This window comes from Elephas maximus, chromosome 6 (assembly GCF_024166365.1).
Source record: "Elephas maximus indicus isolate mEleMax1 chromosome 6, mEleMax1 primary haplotype, whole genome shotgun sequence".
NCBI lineage: Eukaryota > Metazoa > Chordata > Mammalia > Proboscidea > Elephantidae > Elephas > Elephas maximus.
In genome coordinates, this window is record NC_064824.1 from 65,327,753 (window position 1) to 65,355,439 (window position 27,687).

The 27,687-nt window shown below is 38.0% G+C and overlaps 1 protein-coding gene across 1 annotated transcript in view; it reads left to right on the forward strand.

Moving 5' to 3' along the window:
• Positions 1 to 15,588, forward strand: part of XIRP2 (xin actin binding repeat containing 2) — a 78,322-nt gene extending 62,734 nt beyond the window's left edge. Inside the window, exons 7-9 of the mRNA XM_049887364.1 lie at positions 579 to 9,963; positions 12,971 to 13,104; positions 15,530 to 15,588. Coding sequence (XP_049743321.1) covers positions 579 to 9,963; positions 12,971 to 13,065 — 9,480 coding nt within the window. The 3' untranslated portion in view covers positions 13,066 to 13,104; positions 15,530 to 15,588. The remainder of the gene's footprint in view (positions 1 to 578; positions 9,964 to 12,970; positions 13,105 to 15,529) is intronic.
• The last annotated feature ends 12,099 nt before the right edge of the window (positions 15,589 to 27,687 follow it).

Here is a 27,687-nt window from a genome sequence, read left to right on the forward strand (position 1 = left end):
TATTCCGCAAGGGGAATACCGATGTACTTAAAAAAAAAAAAAAAAAACAGAGAGAGACTTAAAGTTTTTCTCACTAGAGAAAATGAAGGAAGAAAAATTATGTATGCTCTAAAGGCTAATAAAAAAATGTATCCTGTAAAGTCTAATAACTAATATTAAAATAATAAAGTAAAATTTAAATTTCAAATGCTTATTCTGTTTTGTTTAAAATTCCAAGGAAAACAAAACAAACCTGAAAAGTACTTTAAGACTTCTTTGTTTCCCTCTAGATTACTCTGCATAGCACATTAAGCAAAAGGGGGGAAAAAAAATCAAGATTATGTGTAAATGTTAAAAATACTTAGTAGTTGATGGGTTGAATGTGCAATATAACTTTACAGTGCAAATGGACAGAAGCAAAGATAGCAACAAACATTGAATATGGCTCCTAAGTATGTCTTTAAATGAAGTATATCATGGGCTATTCCCAATAGAGATGTCATAGCAGGGTCCCGGTATGTGGACAATAAAGGGCAGTGACTAGGAAGCTTCTACCACTGCAGCTATCTTTATAAGATTTGATTTCCTCTCCCCTAAAGATTGAAAGTGAATATGAAGAGACTTTAAAGCCACCTTCAGTTGTGGATACCTCTTCTACTTCTTGCACTTCGACCAACAAGAGAAAGGAAATATCAACCACAAGATATAGTGACCACAATGTCACTTCTTCAGTGCTGGCACAAGTTAATGCCACTCCTTCTGGAAAGACAGAAGAATTTCCTCCTCCCCCACCTGATGTGCTTCAGACTCCAATAGATGTGACAGCATTTTCCCAGTCCCCTGAATCACCTAGTCCTGCTAGAAGACCACCAGTCCCCAAAGAATTATATTCCAAGCAAAGAAATTTGTATGAATTAAATCGCTTATATAAACACATTCATCCTGAATTAAGAAAAAACTTAGAAAAAGACTACATCAGTGAGGTTTCTGAGATTGTTTCTAGTCAAGTGAACTCAGGGAGTTCAGGTTCAGCAGATGTACAACAAGTCCGGTATGTTTTTGAAAATAAAAATGACAGGTCTCAGAAAGATCTGAATGCTGAAAGAGAACACATGGAGTGGGATGAAATTCTGAAGGGGGAGGTACAGTCCATGAGATGGATCTTTGAGAATCAGCCATTAGATTCCATCAACATTGGCTCTCAAGATGAAGGCAGCATCCCGAAGGGCATCGCTGATCAAGAAATCATTGCTGGTGGTGATGTGAAGTATACCACATGGATGTTTGAAACCCAACCCATAGATACACTGGGGGTTCATTCTTCTGTCACTACAGAAAATGCTGAGAAGCTTCCTGAGCTAGCCAGAGGAGATGTGCGTGCAGCACAGAGGATGTTTGAAACAAAGCCATTAGATGCACTGAATAAAATGCATCAGAGTCAAGAAGAATCAGAAGTAACTACTATTAAGGACATAACTGGGGGGGATGTCAAGACTGTGAGATACATGTTTGAGACTCAACATCTAGATCAACTTGGACAGCTTCATTCAGTGGATGAGGTTCACTTACTGCAACTCAGGTCTGAGCTCAAAGAAATTAAAGGAAATGTGAAGAGAAGTATAAAATGCTTTGAAACCCAACCTTTATACGTTATTAGAGATGGTTCAGGCCAAATGCTAGAAATTAAAACTGTTCACAGAGAAGATGTTGAAAAGGGTGATGTGAGAACAGCACGTTGGATGTTTGAAACACAGCCCTTGGACACAATTAATAAAGATATCACAGAAATTAAAGTTGTCCGAGGAATATCCATAAAAGAGAATGTCAAAGGTGGGGTGAGTAAGGCAAAATGGTTATTTGAAACCCAACCTTTGGAGAAAATTAAAGAACAGACAGAAGAAGTAGTCATTGAAAAGGAAATGATAATAGGTACGGATGTCTCCAGAAAGTGTTGGATGTTTGAAACCCAGCCATTAGACATTCTAAAAGAACTTCCTGATGCAGATCCTCTACCACCTGAGGAGATAATAGGTGGTGATGTGCAAGCTACTAAACATCTATTTGAAACACTTCCAATAGAGGCTTTAAAAGATAGCCCTGATGTAGGAAAGCTTCAAAAAATTACTGCCTCTGAAGAGGAAAAGGGGGATGTTAGGCACCAGAAATGGATTTTTGAAACCCAACCTCTGGAAGAGATTAGAGAAGATAAAAAAGAGTACACAAGGACAGTGAAACTTGAAGAGGTTGACAGAGGAGATGTAAGGAATTACACACATATTTTTGAATCAAACAATTTAATTAAATTTGATGCATCACATAAAATAGAGGTGGAAGGAGTCAGAAGAGGTGCTGTGGAGTTAAATAAATCTCTCTTTGAAACAACACCACTGTATGCCATTCAAGATCACCTAGGAAAATATCATCAAGTAAAGACAGTCCAGCAAGAAGAAATCCTAAGAGGCGATGTGAGAAGCTGTAGGTGGCTTTTTGAAACAAGGCCTATTGACCAGTTTGATGAAAGCATTCATAAATTTCAGATTATCAGAGGAATATCTGCTCAAGAAATACAGACTGGAAATGTAAAATCTGCTAAATGGTTGTTTGAAACCCAACCTCTTGATTCAATTAAATATTTTAGCAATATGGGTGAAACAGAAAATAAAACTGAACAAGCGACAGATATTATTAAGGGGGATGTCAAAACCTGTAGATGGCTTTTTGAAACACAGCCAATGGAGACGCTTTATGAAAAAGTTTCATTAGTGACTGGCAATGAAGAAATTCATAAGGGAGACGTCAAAACCTGTAGTTGGCTTTTTGAAACTCGGCCACTTGATTCCATAAAAGATGATTCTGAAACAACAGTCAAATTGCAAACTGTAAAACAGGAGGAGATCCAAGGTGGGGATGTTCGTGCAGCATGTTTTCTTTTTGAGACAGAAAATTTGGACAGCATACAAGGAGAAGAAGGAAAGGAAATCAAGCCTATGGAAATAGATATCCAAGCTGGAGATGTTTCCAGCATGCGGTATAAATTTGAAAATCAGTCCTTAGATTCCACAAGTTCCAGTTCAGAGGAAGTTTTGAAAAAGATCAAAACCCTAAAAACTGAAGATATTCAAAAAGGCAGTGTTTTAAATTGTAGGTGGCTTTTTGAAAACCAACCAATTGATATGATAAAAGAAAGCCAAGAAGGTGATGAATTAGTTAAGACAGTGACAGACATACAAGGTGGGGATGTAAGAAAACGGTGCTTTATTTTTGAGACTTTTTCTTTAGATAAGATTAAAGAAGAATCTGACTGTATCAGCACCAAGCAAACAAGTACTGAAGAAGTAATAAAGGGGGACGTGAAAAGCTACACAATGCTGTTTGAAACTCAGCCGCTCTATGCAATACAAGACCGAGAAGGTTATTATCATGAAGTGACAACAGTTAAAAAGGAAGAGGTAATTCACGGAGATGTACGAGGGACAAGGTGGCTTTTTGAAACAAAACCATTAGACTCAATTAATCAACCTGATACTGTGTATATTATTAAATCTGTCACACAAGAAGACATTCAGAAGGGAGATGTTAATTCTGTCAGATACAGATTTGAAACACAGCCACTGGATAAGATTTCTGAAGAGTCACATGAGATTGTGCCCACCGTTGACTATATTCAAGGTGGGAATGTAAAGACCAGTAAACAATTATTTGAGTCTGCAAATGTGGATAAAAATACTTCTGTAAGAACAGTAAGCATCAATGAAATACAAAAGGGCAATGTTAGAACATCTACTTGGCTATTTGAAACCCACACTCTAGATGAATTGAGAGGAGAAGGGTCAGAATATGAAAATATCAAGACAGTCACCCAGGAAGATGTGCAGAAAGGTGACGTTAAACAGGCAGTATGGCTTTTTGAAAATCAGACTTTAGATTCTATTAAGGAAACAGATGAGGGTATCACAAAAATAATCAAGGAAGAAATCCCTCCTTCTGATGTCAAGACAACTACATGGCTCTTTGAAACAACACCCCTTCATGAATTTAACGAAAATAGGGTAGAAAAGGTGGACATCATTGGCAAGAGCATTAAAGAAACCTTAAAAGAGCTCTACTCTCAAAAAGTCATCGAGGCTCCTGGAATCATCATCGAAGCCAATGAAGTTGGGGATGTTCGAATGGCAAAATACAAGCTCATGAATCAAGCACCTCCTGAGATACAGAAAGAAGAAATTATCGCAGGGGATCTCAGAAATATAACGATGAATCTACTTTCCAAAAGCGACTACACAAAAAGAGGGATTTTGGTTAGCGAAGAAGAGAAGGGCAATGTTAATTTAACGAAAGCTCAATTATTAAACAGATCAACAGAATTTCATGCTGAGAAAGAAGAGATAGTGAGAGGAGATGTACAGCAAGCAGTAAAAAACCTGTTCTCTGAGGAAAGATCTGTCAAGAAAGGCATTGTAATTCAGGAAGATGAAAGAGGAGATATTAACATGACGATCTATTGTCTTCTTCATGAAAATGATGGTGACACAATTGAGCGTGAAGAAGTAGTAGGAGGTGATGTAAAACGCACCATTCATAATCTATTATCTTCCACAGCAAACAATAAAATATCTGAAAGGGCTAAAATTGACGCCTCTGAAAGAGGAAATGTTCAGTTTTTCACAGCATGCATAGAATCTGGAGCTTTGGATTATCTCAAACAACTCCAGACAGGGTCAAAGGAAACACTAACAGGTAGAAAACAAGAGGAAGAGGAAGAAATAATTGGTGGTGACGTTGAGGGCACAAAGCTGTTACTAAAGAAAAGGCCGTCTCAGATTGAACGTACTGTTAATGAGATTGACATCATCCCAGGGGATGTGTATAATACGGCTAAGATTTTTATGATTGAGCCTCAGAGCACAAGCTCTAAGACATCCAAAGAAGAAATTATAAAAGGTGATTTGAAATCAACCCTAAATTCCCTCAGTCAGGCCATAAATCAGAAAACAGTGGCTAAGACAGAAGAAATTATAAAAGGTGACATGCTGGCCACACTCAAGTCACTTAAAGAATCAATCCATCAAGGGATAGAAGCTAGACAGCCTGATGATATTGAGCAGGTTATTGAAAGCTTGGAAAAAGCTGCAAACACAAAGACAGAAATCCTGAAAAAGGAGCTTATCCGAGGTGACCTTGAGACATCATTAAGGTCTCTGAAAGAAGCACAAAGACCTTTCAAAGAGGTAGATAAAGAAGGTGTCATCAAAGAAGATGTGAAAGCTATAAAGGTAGGAGCCTCAGAAGAGCAGAAGGCAGAAATGCACCAGGTGGATCTCCACAGGAACAAAAAGAGTGTTCTTCAGCCAAGACCAGGACCACTTGAGTCAGCAGCCAGGTGGCAGGGTGGCATAGATACGGTCAAGCAAACTACTGCCAAATCTTGTTATGATAATTTAATAGAAGAAAGAACGGAGATTAATCTTCCAAAAGCCCCCAAAGGCACTGTAAAGATTGTCATAGATCGTGAACAAAACAATGATGCTCTTGAGAAAAGCCTTAGAAGGCTATCTAATTCACACCATAAAGCTATTGAAAATGTGTTGGAATCAGGGGATAGAAAGGGTTTCTGGATTGATGCTGCAAAAGAACAGCATCAAAGAGATTTGCATATGAGCCAACAATTGACTTCAACTGTTTCTGTTAAGGAAAACCTAAAAACTAAGGAATCAGCGACAGTGACAGAGCAGAAGGATGATGTCTTTAACTCCACCCGATCTATCGCTAAAGCAGTTGGAAAGCAACAGACGCAAATCTGTGAGCTGAGGAATGGTCACCAGAAGACCGAGGCTTCCTATCCAAAGAGTGCTAAAATGAACAAAAACATGAAAATAGCAACAGATACATCCAGCTCCAAGCCCAATCCTACCCAGCGCCCAGTCAACATGCCAGCTGGGGAAACTTGCAAAGTTACAGAGGACTTTCAGAAGCAAACTTTATTAAAGCAAGAAATGCAATATTCTAATAAGGATATAAAGAAAAATAACAGGAATCTTCAACCAGTGTGGCAGCCTTTGCCTGTAGATCAAGACATATCAAATGTTACAGAAGTGAAATTTTCTGAAAAAAATCACAATAAATTTAAAACAACTGACAGAAAGCAGAAGGCTGATGATGTTCATGTGAAAAGCCAGGACTTTCTAATGAAGACAAATACTTCAACAGACTTGAAAATAGCAATGGAAAAGTCATTTAATCCAATCAACTTTAACCCTGAGAATAATGTGAAAGAAAGTGAGTACCCCCTTCCACCTCCATCCCCGCCTCCTCCTCCACCTTCCAATGGATCATCTGAAATCGAATTTCCACTTCCTCCTCCATCTCCTTTAATGACATTCCCTGAAAAAAATATGTTTCCTCCTTCACTCTCCACAGAGAAGATAAAGGCTGAATTTGAAAGCTTCCCAAACCTCCCTCTTCCACCACCACCAATAGATGAGAAGCCTGAGAGAGAGTGCCTATCAATGTTTCTACCCCCTCCCCCTCCTCCAACTCTATGGCAAAAACCAGCACATCTTTCCTCTTCTGTTCAAGAAAAGCACAGTGGAGCATTCATTCAGCAATATTCTCAACAAGAAGCCTCAAGCTCTGAGCAAAGTCACTCTCAGACCAAAGTCATGACAGGAAAATCTGGCAAACTTTTACCACCTCCAACATTACCCAAACCAAAATTTCTCAAGCAGAAGCAGATGGAAGATAAAAAGAATCATCATTCCTCAAAAGTTGAAACAGCAAATTCCCTGCTGGATATCGAATGTAAAACCACTCCCCCAAAGGATCAGAAAAGAGTAATGGTGGCGCCTAGCAGTGAGCACACAAAGACAACACAGAACATGTTCAGAGAAAGTCTTGATGAAAGAAAACAAACATCTATTGAGTCTACAAAGCCTGTCTCACAAACAGTTCCAGAAACTTCACCAACCAAGGAAAAACAGATATCACCTCTTCTAAAATCTCATTCACTTCCAGCGGGCTCAGGACAACAAAGTCCAAAACCTTACATGAGAAAATTTAAGACACCTTTAATGATTGCTGAAGAAAAATACAGACAGCAAAGAGAAGAGCTTGAAAAACAGAAACAAGAGAGTTCTTGTTACAAAATAGCCAAAACCGAAAGCCAAAATCAAAACATAGTAGAGGTGGAAAAGGAAGTGCTGTTACAAAAAACAAACGAGGAGTTTCCCTTACCTGCAAAGGGTTTAGAGATCACTGTGGTCCAGTTCACTCCAGACTCTCAAAATGATGCTCGAATAATGGAAATCAGCACAGATAACCACCTCTCCGCAACATCAGCAGTGTCAGTAGCTGCCAAGAAGCTCCAAGATGTTTCAGCAGCCTCAGAAGACAAAGATAGCATTAAAAAGGAAATTTTAGAGAGCTCAAGAGACATTATAGGATCTAAATCAGTTCGTGAAATGAAAGAGAGTCACCAAGAATGTAGGACACAACAGAATAAGTATCTGGAGCAGCTGCACATGCCCCCAAACAAGCCAGTCCCTCCAAGTTTTAAAGTTAAAACTATCAAGCTCCCAACTTTAGATTCTAAACTAAAGGAAACAGACCGCAGCTATGAAAGCCATAAAAAGCAGCATGAAGTTAAAGTTCAAACCGTTACTAAACAACAGCATCATGAAAGGGAGAAAACTGAAGCAAGCGCTGAGTGTAGTAAGAAGCAAACCGTGGCTGAAAAATATTATCGATTACCTGAGAAGGAGAAAAGAGTGACAAGAAAAGTGCCTGCAGAACCCCCAGAGAAGAAGAACCAAGAAGGAAAGTTCACTATAGTTCATGAGAAGCAAAGAGAGTTTCGAGAATCTGAGAGTGAGAAACTTCCAGGAAATGAAGAAGAAAATCAGGCACCAGCACTGATTGGTCCAAAAGAAGCAAGACTAATAGAGGAAAGAAAACAAGAACATTTTGAGAATAAATCAGCCCAGAAGGCAGTCAAGCAAGAGGTTATTGATGTACATCTGGATTCACAGACTCGGAATTTTCCGCAAACACAACTACCAGCTTCTGAAAGTGAAGTCGAACATAAAAAACTGCCCCAGCCGTATAATCGTCTGCAAGAAGAAAAATGTCTCAGAGTCAAGGGCATACAACAGAAACAAGTCTTCTCTAATACTAAAGATTCAAAGCAAGAGATTACACAGAACAAATCTTTATTTTCGTCTGTGAAAGAATCCCAGCAGGATGATGGAAAATGTGCTGTAAATATATTGGAATACTTGAGAAAACGTGAAGAACTACAGGAGATTTTGTCTAGAGTGAAACAGTTTGAAGCAGAGCCAAATAAAAATGGCCTTAAAATATTTCGGACACTGTTAAATATTATTCCAGTATGGCTGATAAGTGAAGAGAGGAGATGCTATGGAGTTCGCATTGCCATGGAGAATGATTTAGAAAAAATAAAAGAAGAAATAATGCATATTAAAACTCAAGCAGAGGATATACTTGCGTCCTCTGAGAATATAATTCAAACAGCCATGATGTCCTCTAAAGCAGGAAATCTGAGAAACAAACCTACTAGTCTTAATGAAACGTTACCTGAAGTGCCTAATGTGAATATCAGTTGTAAGAAAAACATTGAGCAGAAAGAAAATAAAACTGTAGAAGAGAAAACAGCTCACCATCAAGTAACAACTCATCAAGAAGCAAAAACTGCTCACAATCATGTGGAAACTCATCAGGAAACTAAACTAGATGACAGCAAAATTTCTCCTTCCTGTTTAAAAACAAGACCACAGTCACCTACTTTTATAACAATTGAGTCTACTGCCCGACGATCAGAAACCCCAACTAAGGATGAGCTTTCTCAATCTCCTAAAAGGGATAGTTCTGTTGAACCATCATCAAGAAGGTCCGTAGTACAAACATCCAGAATTCACAGAGCAAACATCTGCCCTTCTCCGCCCAGGAGTCGCTCTGAACAACTTGTCAAACTCAAAGACACCACTGCAAAGTTATCCAGAGGGACCATCCCAAGTCCGTCAGTAACCCCAGTTCCAATTGTAGAGAAGAGATCTGAGATCATCACGTCTCCAGCAACACTTCGTCGACAAATTAAGATAGAAACTCGTGGTAGGGACTCCCCACCTACAATCACAATACCTGTAAGCGTCGACCAAGTTAATAGTGGTTCATTTAGAGAATCCATGGAAGCACAAGAGGAAGTGAGGCAAGTAGAGAAAAGGACAACTTACACTCACAAAGATGGAGCTAATTCCACTAATCACATAGTGCCAGATATGGAAAGTTTTGATGCGGTTGAAATCATCCGCAAGGTCGAAGTGCCTCGCGTGTCAGGGCACACGCAGAGATACGAAGCAGCCAACCGAACTGTTCAAATGGCTGAAAATTTCGTACATGACCATGAAAATGATATAAACAGATGGTTCAGGGAATTTGAGGATGGCCCAGTTTTTGAAGCAAAGTCAAATAGAAGAGTTTATGCAAATGGAGACGCAAACCATAATATAAAACAAGAAAGTCGTACATTTTGTAAAGAGGAATTTGGAATAACATCTTCAGAAAACACGGGTTTCAGGAACCTTTCCGGCCGACATCCCAGAGAACTGCAAGAAAAAATTTCTTTTAAACAACCCGGGGTATACTCTGAAACAAGGTCTCTAAGTGAACATTTCTCAGGCGTGAATGCATTTGAAAGTCAAGTTGCTGGGTCGAAGACGGCAACCTCTTCGTCGCATAGCTCAGAAGCCAGCAAATCGGGCTTTGACTTCAAGCATGCCCCACCAACCTATGAAGATGTCATTGCTGGCCATATTTTAGATATTTCTGATTCACCTAAAGAACTCAAGAGGAATTTTCAAAAAACATGGCAGGGGAGTGAAAGAGTTTTTGAAAGCCAGGGATATGCAACCTCAGAAGCTTCTGCAGCTGAGATGAGAACCACCTTCCAAGAGGACTCTGCATTCTTAAGTGGTAAATGAGCTTGCAAAGTGTGGAAGAAGATTAACTCCTTTAAAGACCCGCGGTCCATAGCTAAAATGATTTGCAGTTAACAGAGCACGTGGGAAAAAATCAAACCTGATTATAACCTAAAACTAACAGTTTTCCCTTTATGCTTGCATCCTTCTTTTACTATGCTTTTATTTATTTTTGCTTTTACTGCTTTCTCTTTACAAAAGCATCTAGTATATGTGATTCACCTGCACTGTATGAGAATAGCAAATATTACTATAGAGATTATTGACATTGTGTTTGTCAAGGTAAATAAGGCTTTGGATAAAGCATCAGACATAATAATTGTTATTGTGACCCAAACCAAAAACCAAACCCACTGCCGTCGAGTCAACTCCAAACCATAGCGACCCTATAGGACAGAGTAGAACTGCCCTATAGAGTTTCCAAGAAGGGCCTGGTGGATTTGAATTGCCGACCCTTTGGTTAGCAGCCGTAGCCCTTAACCACTATGCCACCAGGGTTTCCATTATTGTGATAGCATTAATAATTATATACAGCTATATATTTATTAAAAAATATATAATCATGACACATTATTAGTATTTCATATTAAAAACTTATTATTTCATCCAGTTGGTTTAGATGATATTCAGTAACATCACCTGACCTACAATTGATGTATTTTCCAGGGCTTTGAACTGGTTTGTTCTAGTTCAAACCCCTGTGGAGAATTTGCATTTCCACCCCCAGATACACTGAATCAGAATCAACATTTTAACAAGATCCCCTAGCGATTCTTATGTCTAATACATTTTGAGAACTGCTGCAATACTAACAGAAACCCTGGTGGTGTAGTGGCTAAGAGCTATGGCTGTTAACCAAAAGGCCAGCAGTTCAAAACCACAGGTGCTCCTTGGGATACCTATGGGGCAGTTCTACTCTGTCATATAGGGTTCTTTTGAGTTGGAATCCACTTGATGGCAAACGGGTTTGGGTTTTTTTTTTTTTTTTTTTTGGGTTTTGGCAATACTAATGGTTCTCGGAATTGGTCCCTAATCAGCAGCATTAGCACTGCCTAGGAACTTGTTAGAAATGCAAATTCTCAGCATGAGTTTGAACCAGAAAGAACTGGTTCTAAGCCCTGGTATTTTTAACTGCCAGACTTAAATGGTGTTTTCCTTTGAATCCCGTACAACCTGGTAATGGTAATAATCCAAGAAAAAATTCACACTCTTCATATGTGCTGTAAGGGTTTTTTTCTTGAGCTGCGACTCTAACAAACGTGTGGGCGTGAAATTAGACTTTTTATGTATTTAATTGTTATTGCTTTAGATATTGTTGGCTTTCTCTAATACCACCGCTTGTTTGTTTTTATAACTTATTTTTTATCTTTCTAAAAACAAACCCCAAATGATAGTTCAGTTTTCCTCAGTCATAGATGAACATGGACATTATGTTTTCAAAATTTGATTGTATTTAGAAGGAGGGAGATTGAAAACGTATGAACTTAGCACAGTTTCTTAAGCATCAGGGAACAGCTTGTTTCTTTATATTATTCTTTTTTCTTTTTTTTTTTTTTTTACTATTAATGAGATTTCACAAAAAAAGGATTTGACATAATTAATGAGCATCATTAGTGTAGCCCATTCTTTTAGATGGATTGAAAGAAATAGCAAGCTTAAAAATAAAAACTGCCAAAACCGATGATTATGTGTCTATCATACTTGTGACATACGTGTCTAGTTTAGTAGATTAATATGGATCCTTAATATGCTTGCTGCTGACATAATTAAGCAAAGCTGTCTAATTAACTTCAAATGCTCAGTTTGTTAAGGTAGCTCAAAATCACATAGAAAATACAAAGAAACTGTGTTAAATGTAGAACTACATCTCCTGCTAGAACCAAATAAGCAGAAGGGATCTCTCTGCTCTTACATATGACTAATGTGAAAACTTAGTTATTCGCAGAGGATCATTGTGAGGATCAAAAGCAATACTGACTGACGTGAAAGTTCTATGCCAGCTTTGAACCACTATGCAAATAGTGGCTAGGAGTATAACTACTATTATTCATAAAAAAATAGAGGCTAGTAATCACAGGAGAGCAGCAGGAAGTGACTACAGGTAGTTTACACCAATGGAAGAGGCAGGAAAATTATAAGAAGCAGACAAGAGAATTCAAAAAGCCCTAAAATCTAAAAGCTATTTAGATGGAAGGCAAGTGGCCTTAAAACACTTCATTCCATCCAGGAATGTTGTTGTATTACAACTAAGAGTTGGTGTCATGGAGGCAACCCTAATCATCAAGAAAATATTTAATCAAATACAATGTCCTCATCTTAAAAAGATATATACATATATTTGATTCTTGTTATTTGAGGCAGTTATGTTCTATAAAGTCCCTGTGAACACTCTATTAGTGACTACTGGACCAGCCTTATGCATTGGAGACTCAAAGTTTTTGCCACTCTGCACAATTCCTATGTCTATGAATGACCACACAGGCACCCTGAGTATTAATTTTGGGGCTTACAAATAAATTTTAGAAAGTAGGCAGATTTGCAAATATGGAATCTGTGAATAATGAGGATCAACTGTATTTTAGGAATTTCTAACCAGAATGCTTTAAAAAATAAAGTCTTTGGACCAAGTTGCTAGATGAAAACCTTTATATATGTAGAAAGTTCATTTATCCAGAATGATAAATTCTCTCAATGTTTCCCATAGCTGAGTTTATATATTTTGATGTATTAAAGTTAATTAATATATTTATTCCTGCATCTTTCCTCAAATGCACAAACAGTGGGGATGGTAGAATAAGGTTGATTGTCTAAGAGCCTACCTGATGGGCAGAGTTGTCTATGCCTGGAGAAGCAGCGTTGGGACAATTTTCTTAGAGGTTTCGACTGTAAATGCATGGCCAATTAATATGGTGGGGGTGGTGTTTTGTTGCATTTTTACTATGTGGTTTAATATCATACTATATAAGTCTTTTTAATTTTTTTTAATTTTCTTTTATTTTTAGAAACTGGTGATCCAAGACAAGGAAATTTGTATACTTTGTCAAGAGGCAGTTTATCCAATGGAGTGCTTAGTAGCAGACAAGCAGAGTTTTCATAAGTCCTGCTTCCGATGTCACCATTGCAACAGTAAACTGAGGTAAATGCTTTGGTAGTTTGTGGCAGAAACATTCTTTGGCATTCCTTGACTTGCAGCCATGTCTGCCTCCCTGGTCAGATGGCCATCCTTCCTCTATTTCTGTCTCTGAGTCTGTCCTCTTTTATAAGACACCACTCAGATGAGATTAGGACCCACCCTGCACCAGTGTGACCTCCTGTTAACTGATAAGGTCTTCAAAGGCCCTATTTCCAAACAAAAGTCACCTTCACAGATACCAGGGCTCAGGACTTGAATACATCTTTTTGTTTGTCATACAACTGAGTCCATAACACTCTTTCCCAGCTTTCTGCCAGGCTAATGTCTCTTTGTTTACCAGATCTCAACTGAGATTTTATATCTTCAGAGAAGCCTGCTTTGACTCCCAAGTACAGGTCAGGTCCTTCCTTTCGTATCTTAAATGTATTATTCCATTTCCTTCTGGCATAAAAAATTGCTGTAGAAATGTCTGATAATATTTTCTTCACCTTAAAATTCATTTGCTCTTTTTTATAGGTATGTAAAGAATTTTTTCTTTAAATCTAGTAATTTTACTAGACTATTTCTTCATATTTGCCATTCCAGGTTGATAGTGTCAGTTACCCAGTTTGTTCTTTATATACATAGTTTGAAACATTTTACATCAAGAAGGGTTTCTTGAATTACAGGATTTTTTTGGTATTTGACCTGTTTCCTTGCTTTAGTTTTCTTCTTCAGAAATTCTTGTTGCACATACATTGGATACTTTTTGCCTATCTCTAGTATTAGTCTCTTTCTCTTAAATCCTTTTAATCTGTCTCCATTCCTTTTTGATTTTTAAAAATTTTCATCTTATTTTTCTACGTCTCTTCTTTAAATACTTTTATTGCGTTTATTTGCTCTTGTGTTTCTTTCAGTTTAGTTTTTATTGCCAGCATCTCACCCCCCCCCCATTTCTGTCACTTCATTTATGAGTTTTTTCTAATTGTGCTTCATGTTGTTCTTTCAGGCCTTTTATTACATTCTTAATAATTTTTCCCTCATTTTGAAATGGTAGATTAAAGTTTTGACCTGTTTGAGGCATAATTTTCAGACATATTTCATTGTGTGCAGGGCCTTTATAATGCTCCTTACTTTTTTTTTTCCTCTAAAAAATTCTTGTATAAATTTTACCTCAATACTATTCTGTTGCTCATTTTTATGTGAAATTAGTTTTAGCAAACTTCCGAAGGAAGTGAAATTCAGAATTGCTTTTCTAACATCGTAGTGCTCCCTGTTTTGTTGTTTCCATATACTGCTCAAAAACATATGGAGGCTTGATTTCTGGGATTTCCTGGCCTATTTCCTCATCCCAACATTGGTCAGGACCTTCTCTTGCAATTCTTTGTCATTCTCTTGTTCAGTAGTGATTCCACTCTCACATTATTTTCTCAGTGTGAAGCCCTATTCTAAAAGGGGGCTTCAGCAGGTCAGTTGTGAGAGTTTGGTTGATTTAGCCTCTTCAGTTTTTCATATCATAGGCCTCTTGCACTCACTGGCTATCGGAGAGGGCAAAACCCATCCCATTTTCAGTTGTTATTCTGTAATTGGCATGTGATATTTTCTAGTAAACATTGGCTAGCTCTTTTGGGGTCTCCTATTTTCTTGCCCATCAGACACCTTTTTTGCTTCCTCTGATATCTACAAAACAGATACAACTATTATGGACCTCATGTGGCTAGTGGTGGTTTGTATTCCTCCCTTTGTATTTTGGGGTTGGTGGGGATGCCTGGTCTCTTAATTATAAGCTGTTATAAATGTTATCCATGGGTTTTAAATCTTGCTAATTGCTCTGGGTGGAGATGCAGAGATATTAAAAATCTATGCTGCCGCCTCCCACTAAATTTGATTTTAATTGTTGTTGTTGTTGTTAGGTGCTGTTGAGTTGGCTCCAACTCAAAGCAGCCCCATGCACAACAGAATGAAACACTGCCTGGTCCTGCAATATATTTGTTGATCTCCCTAAAGAGGCCAGATAAATAATTGCATACTCAATATTTCCAATTCGTTCAAAATCCAGTTAACTAGGAAGTTCAAAGAGTTGATTTTGTGTATGTGTGTGTGTGTGGTATTCAGGGTAATGAATCTAAATGCCATCCCTCACATAAATCCTTTACTTAGCACAGGTTTAGTCCCAGTCTTTTGCATCATCTTTATCTACATGTGCATGTTTATTGCCTGTTATACCAATACCTGACTTACCTCATCAAATTCTAAAAACTGCAAGATATACACCATGTAGGATACTAGTGGTAACTGTTATCTAATAGGAATGTCTAATTAGTGAGGATATTCCTTTTGCCAGTGTGTTAATTGTACTGACTGACTCATTATTGAAATAATTAATACCCTATGAATTTTCCATTAAAATACAGAATGCTAAAAGTTTTTTCTGTTTTCTTTTTGGCAGTTTGGGAAATTATGCATCACTTCATGGAAAAATATATTGTAAACCTCACTTCAAGCAACTTTTCAAATCTAAAGGAAATTATGATGAAGGTTTTGGACACAAACAGCATAAAGATAAATGGACTAGCAAAAATCAAAGCAGCTCAGTGGACTTTATTCCAAATAAAGAAACAAATATGTGTAAAAATAATGCAGGAAACACTCCTGTACTTGAAAATCTTAAACATTTAGATTCTGTGAATAATGAAGAGCAAAGGGGTGAGTTCAGAAAACTAGGGGAAAGGGGAAAATTAAGAATCATTTGGCCTCCTTCCAGGGAGATGCCTAAGAAAGCCTTCACCCTGGAGGAAGAGCTCAAAATGAATAAACCTAAATGGCCACCTGAAATGACAATTCCTATACCTCCTGAAATTAAAAGTGAATCACTGATAGAACATGCTAAGCCTCTGGATAATAACGGACAAGAGCAAGATAATATATCTTTCTTGCAGCCGTATCTGCAGCCCATTCTTATGAGTCAGAAAGAGGATCTTATAGGAATCAAAGAAATGAAAGTGTGTGAAGCAAGAAAAGAGGAGAAGGAAGGAAATAAAAATGTGCAAGATAAGCTGAATGAAGCTGAAGATATAAAGAACAAGAAGAAAAGTGAAATGGATCTTAATGACGATGATAATGTGGTTGTGCAGAGTTCTGAAGAGGAGGAAAATGAAAAAATTAATGAACCTGATGGTGCGGAAGTTTTACAGGTTACTAACACTGATGATGAGGTGGTTTCGGGATATCGTAAAGAGAATCTGAATAAGAATAATAATAACAATTATGTAGCGGTCTCACATCTGAATAATTGTAGGCAAAAGACATCTATTTTAGAGTTTCCTAATCTATTATCACTGTCAAAGGAAGCAAAATACACTGCAAGTGAATATGAAATTGAGAAGTTGGAAAATGCATCTAGAATTTCAGAGTTACTTGGTATGTTTGAATCTGAAAAGACTGATTCGAGGAATGTACTGGCTCTGGCTCTCAATAAACAGGCTCACAGAGCTACTGCTGGCAGTCCTGTGCAGTCTGCTCCAAAATCAGGCCTCCATGGTGGGCTAAGAGTCAAGGGGAAAGGTTCAATAGCCCCTTCTGATACAAACATATTAAACAGCAGGGGAAATCACTCAAGTAACAAAAATCTACACTTCTTCTTTTCCAACACTGTGAAAATCGCTGCTTTTTCCAAGAAAGATGAGAACATTTTTGAGTGTAATTTAATAGATTCTGTAGATGAAGTTAAAAACATGCCATGCCTGTATTTAAAAGAATTTGGGAATGACATCAGTCATTGGCATGGGGAAACAATAGTTGCAGCCCACGGTAATGAAAACCCAAGCTTTGATGTTCTGAGCAGTGAATGTGCAGCTAAGCCTTCATTTCCCAACGTGGAGGTGCAGTCTGAGCAACTCACTGTGGAAGAGCAAATTAAAAGGAATAGGTGTTATAGTGACACGGGGTGAAACATCATTGACCACTCGCCGCCACCCATAGGTGCTGAGAAATATCGATGTCCTTATGTAAGACTTTGGGATTTTGATAAACTTTTCTTGAACTTGTTGATAAACTTAATGTTCAGAAATCTCATGTCTATCACAATGAAATATTTCTGGTATTACGATTTTTTTTCATAATTCGTTTAAATCTACTTTTCTTGTTCTGAATGAAATGAGCAATGTGGCTATGTTTTCTTGACAAATAGCACTTAAGTATATTGCTCTGTTTTTCTACAGGCCAGATAACATTATTGATGAGATTCTATACTGCTGATATTTATCTCAATTCTTACACCTTCTTTATAATTTCTGCTGAAATAAAATTAAATCACCTGGGGTGCATACAAAAAACACTTCTGTGACTTTATTCCATATGTGTTACCATTCTAAGTAAATATGTTTTCCATAATTTAGGAAGTTTTTTTCTTGGCGCAAGTATTTACCACACACACACACACACAAGTCCTGGAAAAAATACTAGTCCAAAGTCATCGTATTTTTAGAAAATATAAATTTTGCCTTCTCTTTTGTTCTCTGTTTTAAAGATATGAGGATTCTTTAAATGATAACCTATATAAAACTGTTGTGGAATACGTTTGTAAACATTTAAGGAAAAATACCTATTGTCCTCCAGACTCATGTAGGGTCTTGTAAAAATGGGTTGGGGGCAGTGTCTGACCTCTCCAACCCCATGAGGGGGAAGAAGAATCAAGATCAACAGTGCAAGGCTGACTGTCATGAGGGAGAGGCCAGACAAGCTTCCTCCCTCCACCATCTTTACTAATCCTGACACCAGCCATTCCTCACACAGCACTCTCTACTGGCTTCAATAATTCATCGCAATGGCCACACAGAACTCACAAACCAGTCACAATTACGGGGTTCATTAGGGAAGTAACAGTTACAACTCAGGCTCAGGAACACTCAGGATATAATTCTTCCATCAGGATAGCCTCTTCCCAGCTGTGCTCACAGGCACGCCTCTTCCTGACGCTCAGTCTCTGCCCAAAGTCACTCAGCTTTCTCTCTCTGTGGACTGAGAATTCCACAGTGTCATTTCCTGCTACCAGGTCTCTGCTGGTCTCTCTTCCTTGGTGAAGGTGTTCTTCCTTCTGCTCTGGAAATGGATCTTTTAGGGCAAAACTGACCAATCTCTTTGGTAGGCCACAATTAGCCTATCACATAATCACCTGGGTAGGAGATACAAGCCCATGGCTGGAAAGGCCATACACCAAAGTAATTAATTGCACCGTAGGGCCATAACCAAAAAAACAAAACCCACTGCTGTCAAGTCGATTCCGACTAATAGCGCTACTGTAGGACACAGTAGAACAGCCCCACAGGGTTTTCAAGGCCATAAATCTTTACGGAAGTGGAGCAGCTGGTGGGTTCAAATCACCAACTCTTCAGTTAGCAGCCGAGTGTTTTAACCACAGTGCCAGCAGGGCTGCTCGTGCGGCCCATACCCAGGAATAAACTGAATTAGAAAGCTTTAGAAGTTGTTTAAATAAATTATGCACATTGCATTTTTATTACTTACTTTATCAACAAATACGCAAATCATATCAGTACATTTTTTTCAGGTTTTTTTCTTATCATGTTTTGATAACTATCAAACCTGTTCACATATTTGCCAGCATAAACACAAAACATTCCCTTTATATACGTACAAAACCAAAATACAGTGTTGAAGACTATTTATTTTTAGAAAGTATGACAAATTTCCTTTTGCTAGTATCTTCTCAACAGGTATCTAAGACCTACATTTTTACTCAGTTTAATAGAATTCTGTATAAGTCTGCTGGGAAAAAGGCAAGCTGTTAGGGCTATAATATAAAATTCTTTATTTAAACTGAATTATTGTATTACTCTTCATGCATTCTTAATAACACAATAGTCATTTATGCTAAGATAACACAGAAGTTTCCATGGAGAAGGAAATAATTCATGAAATCATAACATAATATCTCAATGTGTAGTTTGTTAATGTCAGTGAGCCTTTTATCAAAGTGGTTCTTCCTTTGCAAATATCCTCTCTTGAGAGACTGCCCACTAAATCTTGGTAGCTCAGTCCACTGTTAAAATATATTAAAATTTGGGATTAAAAGAAACTAACATCCACACCAGGAAAAACAATTAGAAAGTATGAATTGTCCTTCTTTTTGGCCTTCATTTTGTCAACAAAATATTTTTTAAATCTTCTTAATCAAAAATATTATTATAACTGTTGGCTGTGTTAGCTTACTTAGATGAAATGTAGGATGAATTTTTAAAAATTTGAATATGCTTTTGAAATCCAAATATATTTTTCTTTAGTAATGGGTATTGGTTCACTCTTATTATGACAAAATCTCCCAGCGAAATACACAGCAAGCTTCAGAAACTAAAGTCTAGCTAAACTCCAAAACCAAAAGCTCTGATAAGCTTTTTTGGCCACGCTTCAGGTAGCAACCACGTTCCAACTTTAGCTTTTTTTTTTTTTTTAATGCATACCTACTAATATTATAAAACAACATCATAATAATTTTTATTTGGGATTAATGTCACAGAATTATATATGTGTGTGTGTATATATATATGCTATAATAATTAGTATTTCCAGAAATAAAATTCTCTTTGAATGGAATCAAGATAGACCCATTATAGAGCAAATACCATGCAAGAGGAGGCACTGTGTGATGGCAATGCTGGCATATAAGGGATTTTGCCTTATTTATTCAAGACTTGGCCTCCAATGAATCTCGTAAAATGTTTTATCCCCCAGAAAACTGTGTGGAATTATCTATCTCAGCTTCCACACTATCAATCCTTGTGACAGATTTGGGGCTCTGTAGATGACATTCTTTGGGTTGGGACAATGGTTTTCCCACAGTACAGTAAAACTTCTACAGAATGCAAGCCTACCACTCATTCTTGAATGTGCAACCAGCCTATAAAAAAAAAAAAGCCTATGCGTCTGCCATATTGTCCAGCGAACCAACAATTTTCTATAAACATCCCTAGAGTAATTTCTAAAGGCACATTAATTTTTCAAAGAAATGGAAGACAGAAAAGGAATACTTTTCCCACCCTGTTTTAATAGTTACTCACTACTGGTTTCTATCTAATTGAAGAGTAGAAAAGCTTTCCCATTGCCAGAGAAATGGACTTACAGAAAGGCAATCACAGATGTTGAAATGAAAGAAACTAAAACACGTTTTTCTTTTTTCCTCTCTGGAAAAGTTATTGGGATCAAGTGAGATTTCCATATCTAATGTAAAAGTTTTGAAATCTGCAGGTATTAAAAGGAATATGAAACCTTATCTTAGAAAAATCAAAATTACATGGAGGTCAGAAATAGACCAGGGACATGATATGCAGACTCAAAATAAGAACTGTGAGAGCAAATGAGGAGTGTAAAAAGAGTGCTGAACCTCAAATCCCTGTATAATAAATCTAACAGAAAGTGGGGGATATTTTTTGCTAAATATAATCTGAAAGTAATTTCATTACAATATTAATGAGGTCCTTTGAAAAGGCTAATTTAAGTTACCCAACGAGGTCCATTTGCTGTGGACATGTTTCCCCCAAAATACAATGAAAAATTTTAAAACGTTAGATATTTATGTGTAAATGAAATATTACTTAGTCAACAACTATTGCACAAATACTTATGGAGCACTTAGTATGTGGCAGTCAAGGAGTTAAAAAAATAAAGTATGATATCATCCACATAAAGTTCTCAGTCTAAGATATGGAGGCAGATTAAACAAAAATTAATTATAGTTGATGCTTATAAGTGTGGACGGAATCAACTCAGGAAAATGTGTAACCACAAAGGATTTTGTTAAATTGGAAGACTGCAAAACAATAGTAAAGGAATAAGTACAAAAGAGTTTCATTATCTCCAAATGAATCCAGTCTTCATTTGGGGATAATTTATTTAGGTGTGATTACGTGATTTGGACTCTATGGTGTGCAGACAAGATCCTCCTTCAGGAATGAAGGATTTACTTCCGCAAATGCTGGGTGTGCTGCCCACAGAAAGTCCTCAACTGCCAAGCCCCTATCAGGATCGCTAGCTAAGAAAGCCACCTCTCCAGGACTGTATTCAATAGCTGATCAATGAAAGTACAACTCTGAAGAATCACTCCAGCTTCAAAACTCCCTGCAAGATTTGCGGAGGGCTCCGTTGAGACTGTATCACAGCTCGACTTCTCCCTCTGGCCAATTCTGCTTCCTTTCCTTCCCTGCATACCGAGTGAACACTTTCACAAATCTTCCACATATTAATCTCTTGGAGATTAATTAATTAATTAATTATATAATTAATTAATCGGCTGCTTAGAGAGCTCAGCCTGGACCAGATGGTGTCAGGAGTGATGCAAGAAAGCAGACACTACGATGGCATGTTGGAGCTGGTTATTTGCCAATTTGCTGGCATTGGGCACAAGACGAGAGTGCAATTGTTAAAGTTTTCACAGCTGATAACTAGGATGGTTAGACTGCTTGAGGCAAATGCATAGCTGGTACCATGTATCAAACATTTGAGACATGTAGGGGAAATGGCAATCACAAGGAAAAAGAATTTGGATTGCTATTGGTAAACCATAGCATTCTAGGGGAAAAAAAAAAAGTAACACAAACCTGAGAGTTATTAACCAGCAATTAAAAGCTAAATGTGAAAAGCAGAGGTCTCTTTGGTAGCATATAAAAAGGCTCTCACCCCCTACAGAGATAGCTACACAGAGCTCTGAAGAGAGCAGAGAAAGCTGAGGACAAGGAGCAGGATTTAAATATAAGAGTAGCCAAGCCCCATGGAAGGTTAAATTCTCTTCCAAGGCTGGGTAAGACAAAGACATTGACTTCCTTGGAAAAGAATGGACTCCAGAACATGAGATAGGGATATATGGGTTGATACAGCAAAAAATATTGAAGCCCCAGGTTCTTGTGAACCCTCTGAGCCTTAGAATTGTCCCTCTCCTCCCTTCAAGGGCTAATATCTATACTCTTACTTGAATATAATGTAGGTACCTCTCCCCAACTGTACTGGGTGGTTCTGCTGGTCTTGGGTGGCCTCTTTCATCCATCAGCAAGTCTGCTGGGGATTGTGTTCTAGACTGTGCTTGGTTGGGGGAGTGAGCTAGGACAGTGCCACATTATGTAATTTTCCCCCCTCTTTTTTCTGCCACCAGTATACCATACTCAGCATGTCTTTCTTGTGCAATGGCTGAAGGAAAAGTGAATAAGAGGAAACCCCCTAGGCTCAGAACTGGTGCACTGTTGCTTCTGCCTTATTCTAATGGTCAAAGCAAAGCCAGAGTCAGAGAAAGTGAGAGCTCTGCAGGGTAATATGTCAAAGGTTGTGGGACAGGGAAGGGTAAAGTATGGAGGCCATTAATGCAATCTACTGCACTAAACATTCAAAAGTAAATATATTACAAATATTAGGTATCCATAAGGGCAATGATTAGCTCCTGATGTATACTTGACTTTCATCATTTTAACTTAAGATCATTTGTTATGAAGATTTAAAAGCCCAAAAAGGCAGTAATTGGCGATGACCACTGCTACGTCTATTTTGCATGTTTTGTAAAATGGTGGCAGATGTTTACTTATTAATTTTTACGGTATTCCTATCATCTCCATGAAACCATTTCCTTTAGGAGAAGGGCCGGCTGGTTGAAGGACACTTCAGGTAAATATACCAAACATTGTCATTGTTTGCCCAGGTAGAAGTTTCCTCAAAGAAATTAGTTAAAAAGCCAATTTCAAAAAAAAGTTATTTCATGAACTCTAATCTACAATATTTATTTTTTAATAAAAGGTTTAATGATTCCATAACTGAGGTAATATATAAATGACAATTAGCACTGCCAGTGTCTAAGAACAAATAATGATAAAACCTTATTAAAAGCCATGCCCTACCTCATTAACTCATCTCTTTTAAATCTTAATCCCAGGATTTAATACTGTGTGTATGTTTATATGTATGAAGAGTGTATATGTGTTTAATAGTTAATGTCCAAAGTATATACACAAAATATCAGCAAATTTTCAATGCTGTTCAGCTTCTTTTAAGTAACCCAACATATTCATTTATAAGGCCATCAAAATCATTAACCATGAATCCATACTAATAAAAATCAAACCCTTTGCCATCGAGTTGATTCTGACTCATGGTGACCGTATGGGACAGAGGAGGACTACCCCATTGGGTTTCCAAAGAGTGGCTGGTGCATTCAAACTGCCAACCTTTTGATTAGCAGCCTGAGCTCTTAACAAGTGTTTATAAACTAATAGCAACATTAGGTAGATAAGCATATAAGTGGATAACATTTATGTTACCAATTTTTAGTGTTCGGATTATGCATTTTACTGTGCCTTTTACTGCTTTCAATTTGTTTAATGTCTTCATTATTTGTTGTTGCCAATGTAGTTGTAGGGCTTCTAAGCAAGTGCACATTCATTAACCATTTTGTGCCCGGCAGTACATGTAGTGACCATGAATGTTTTAGCCTTTGGGATTTATTGGGAAGCTGCTGTACTTCTGACAGTGTGACAGCAGGGGCCGTGCTGAACGTTTGAAACCAAAGAAACGGATCTGTGCCACAAATTACTGTTTTTACAGGGTGTCATATGTGATGTCTGGTTTTGGTAGGAAAAATAGAAATTTTGAAAAAAAAATTTTGTTGCACGTATGTACTAATAGACCCCAGTGGAGACTCTGGGGTATAATTAGTGGTACGTCATAAAATGTACCGCTAAACACTTAGGGTAGGCTTGTGGGAGGGGACAAGAAAAAAAAAAATCCATACTAAAAAACTACCTACCAAAAATTCAAATACACTCAATGATTCAGCCTGCTTCCGTTAATGAAAGCACATGGTATCAATAAAACATTAACAGCAGAAAATAATTGGGTCACCAAAGGGTTAAAATAATTTCTTATAACCGTATTACTGTTGCTCAAATGTTTTACTAATGTCTTTATTTCCTCATCTATACAATTCCTAGCAATTTTATCTGTGCTCAAGCCTTCAATAATCTCTTTAGTGCCAAAAAACCAACCAAACCCACTGCCGTCCAGTTGATTCTGACTCATAGCAACCCTATAGGTCAGAGTAGAACTGCCCCATAGGGTTTCCAAGGAGTGCCTGGTGGACTTGAACTGCCGACCTTTTGGTTAGCAGCCATAGCTCTAAACCACTATGCCACCAGGATTTCACTCTTTAGTGCCAGTGACTCTCAAATGTATACCTGTTCACATATGTATATATAAATGTAAGTATGTATCTGTAATCTAAGGAGCCTTGGTGGTACAGTGGTTACAAGTTTGGCTGCTAATGGAAAGGCCGGCCATTAGAACCCACCAGCTGTTCTGTGGGAGAAAGATATGGCAGTCTGTGTCCCTAAAGATTACAGCCTTGGAAACCCTATGGTTTCAGAATCAAGTCAACAGCAACAGGTTTGGTTTCTTGGTTAAGTGTATGTGTGTGCATGTGTGTGTGTGTGTACACGGCATCATGACTACAGCCGTATACCTATGCCTGTACATACCATAGACATATTTACAATGCAAAGTAGAGAAAAAATAAGCCTACTTATTGAAAATGTCATCAACCTCAGGGAATGGAAGTAAAGGAAATACATCAATCCTCCCACCTACCTTAAAGGCAAACAGAAAGCAGAACTGCTCTTTTTAAATCGATGAAATCAACAAAAGCATTTGAATGTGGCAGAGAGGAGATGTCAGGTAGGAATCAGCACATGATGGACTCGAAGATTGTGAATAACTTAGAGAAAGGCATCACTGCCTCTGCTGCTAGTGATTACCTCGTTCTCTGAGTGGCTGTAAAACATGGCAGCCTTTGTCCCTGTGCCAGGAAATGTCAGGAGTTTAAAGGTTCAGCCCTGGCTATATGAAACAACACAGGAATTATTTGCCGTATATACTAAACCTTTTAATTTTAAAAAGTTCTGGGTATTTAAGCTAGAGATGTTACCAACGGAGGATGATGTTTAAATGGCTACTTCATAAAGAATGGAAGAGCATGATCCTATTTTTTTTTAATTCATAAGGAAATTATTAAATCACTAGTGTTTCAAAAAGCCCACTTTCAATTATCCATGAAGATATAGCCTCAGAAAATCTTCAGTTTCAGGCTGGCATCTCCAAATTACCCAGGTCGCTGCCTCCCTTCCACCTTCACCTGTGTCCTTGGGGAATAAGAAGGAACTTCAATATCAGCAGAAGTAAAACATAATGGCCACATTTATAGAATAATTTCCACTGGTATTTTTATTCGAAGGCAGAAGGAAGGGAAGTCGTAGGAATACCTGGTATACCCTGGATTTCTGCTGCTTCTGCTTTCAATGTCAGTCTTTATAAGGTCCAGCTACAGACTTTCTCCTTCTTCCGACATCCTTTTCATCTTTCTCCTGCCTCAGGGCATACAGGCACTTACTGCCACACTAATTTTTTCAGCATTTTTTGTTAGCTATGGCATCCTGCTTCTGTCTACCTGAAGATCAGTATGTGATGAGTACTCAGTAAAGACTGCATGAATGAATGAATGTCTGTTCCTGTGGACAGCAAATCACAGAGCTTGGCAGAAAAGACTTCAGTCTTCATCTCCAATATAGGTAATAACAGAGAGTAAGGGCATAAGGAATAAGCGATGGAGAAAGTAATGTTCATGGCATGCCTACCAAGAAACAAACAAACCAGTTGCTTTTGACTCCATTCTGACTCATGGTGACTCCATGAGTCTGTTGCAGAGTAGGACTAAACTCCATAGGGCTTTCAAGGCTGTGAACTTTTGAAGCCAATCACCAAGCCTTTCCTTCGAGGTGCCTCTGGGTAGGTTCCAACTGCCAACCTTTCAGTTAGCAATCAAGCGCTTAACTGTTGGTACTACCAGGGACCATTGTGGGATGCCTACATTTTGCTAAAGATCAAAGCTTTTTAAAATAAAGATCTAGTAATAATATCCAAATTAAAATCTATGGGATATAGTTTAGTGTTATCATTTTATAACTGAGGTAACTAATGCTGATTTAGTTTTAACAACCCACCTCTGAGATAATGTATTATCTCTATGTAAAGTACTTAAGACCATAAACTGTACAATTAAAGATGTTAAATTACTTTTCCAAGGTCACCTCCCCTCCCCCAGGCAGGTATAAGATCACAGGAAGCTGTGAGAAACTATGGAGACACAGGCCACAAACAAGTGTGCCTAAGCCTGTTTCACTTAGATCTAGGATGTGGCGATATATAAAAAATCGTAAAAGAGGAATTTACCTAAGGAAACAGCTTAAAATTATGTTCATTTAAGTAAGGAAGTAATGAACAGATGGAGAAAAAGTAAAGCGTGTAGCAGCACGACTGGGGCTTCATTAGTGAGGATAGGAAAAACCAGATTGGTTCTGATTCTAGGATTGAAACCCGAGAAGCAAAGCAGGCAGCTAGAGTAATGCATTCCTCAGAGTCAGTAACTGTAACAGATAAACCCTGAAACCTCAGCATCTTTAGATAAGAAAATTTTAATTCTTGCTCATATTACAATCCACTGTGGATTGATGAGGACAGGATTCTGCTCCATAAAGTCATTCAGGAACCCAGGCTCTTTCCATGTTGTGACTCTGCCTTCATCTGAAGCCTCAGAGTTTTCTCATCTGGTAGGTAGGTAGAAAAAAAGAGAATGACGATCACCTGCAGGAGGTTTCTATGGGGCAGACCAGGAAGCGGTGCATATCACTTTTGCCAACATTTTATTACCTAGAACTCAGTGACAAAGCCACACCCACCTGTACCAGAGCCAGGGAAATGTAGTTAAACTGACGCCCAAGAAGAAGAGAAGATTATATAAGTGAACTTCTGCCACAATGAGATAGAAAGATTCCACACTTCCAGATGGCCAATCATGTCTGTTTTTTCTATGACTTTTAGCTGAATATTATCCTTTAAAACTTGAAACTGCACAGTTTATAGTCTTTAATTTAGTAAGCTTCCATAGATATTCTTTTGAAAGAATACAGTATGAATGAATCTAAGTCAAAGCAGACATATAGGCAATATCTTAGAGGGGAACAATGGATGCCAGGGAGGTATACTAAAAGGCCAGAAGCACACAGATTCAGGAGTTAACAGTGGACAAAGAAAAGACCAAGTAGGCAGATATTTTAGATTAGAACTTAAGGTAGGAATTCAGGCAGGGGACTTCAATTAAACTTTCATCTCTAGGAGACATGAGAGTTCAAAGCAGCCCCCAACCACAGGAGTATAGAATGTTGCCCAGGTATAGACATGTGGCAGGAGAGAGTCCACTAGAGAGACTCAACTATGACAGCAAAGATCCAAAGCAGAGCATTACTCACTTGGAACTATTCAAGAGCCCAGCTATGAGACCTGGTGATACGGCTGACTGGTTACTGTTCTGAGCCTTACTTTCAGGAGTTTTTCAAAACTCCATGTCAGAGACCTGGCACATTGCCACAAAACCTAAAGATTAAGGAAAACAGAAAAATGATGAGAATGAAGATTACAAATTGAGGGCAAAGATATGGCTACAGCTCCAAATTCTGAGAGAAAAAGGGACAAGTTCATGGTCTGAGGACCATGGTTTCAGGAGACATCTAG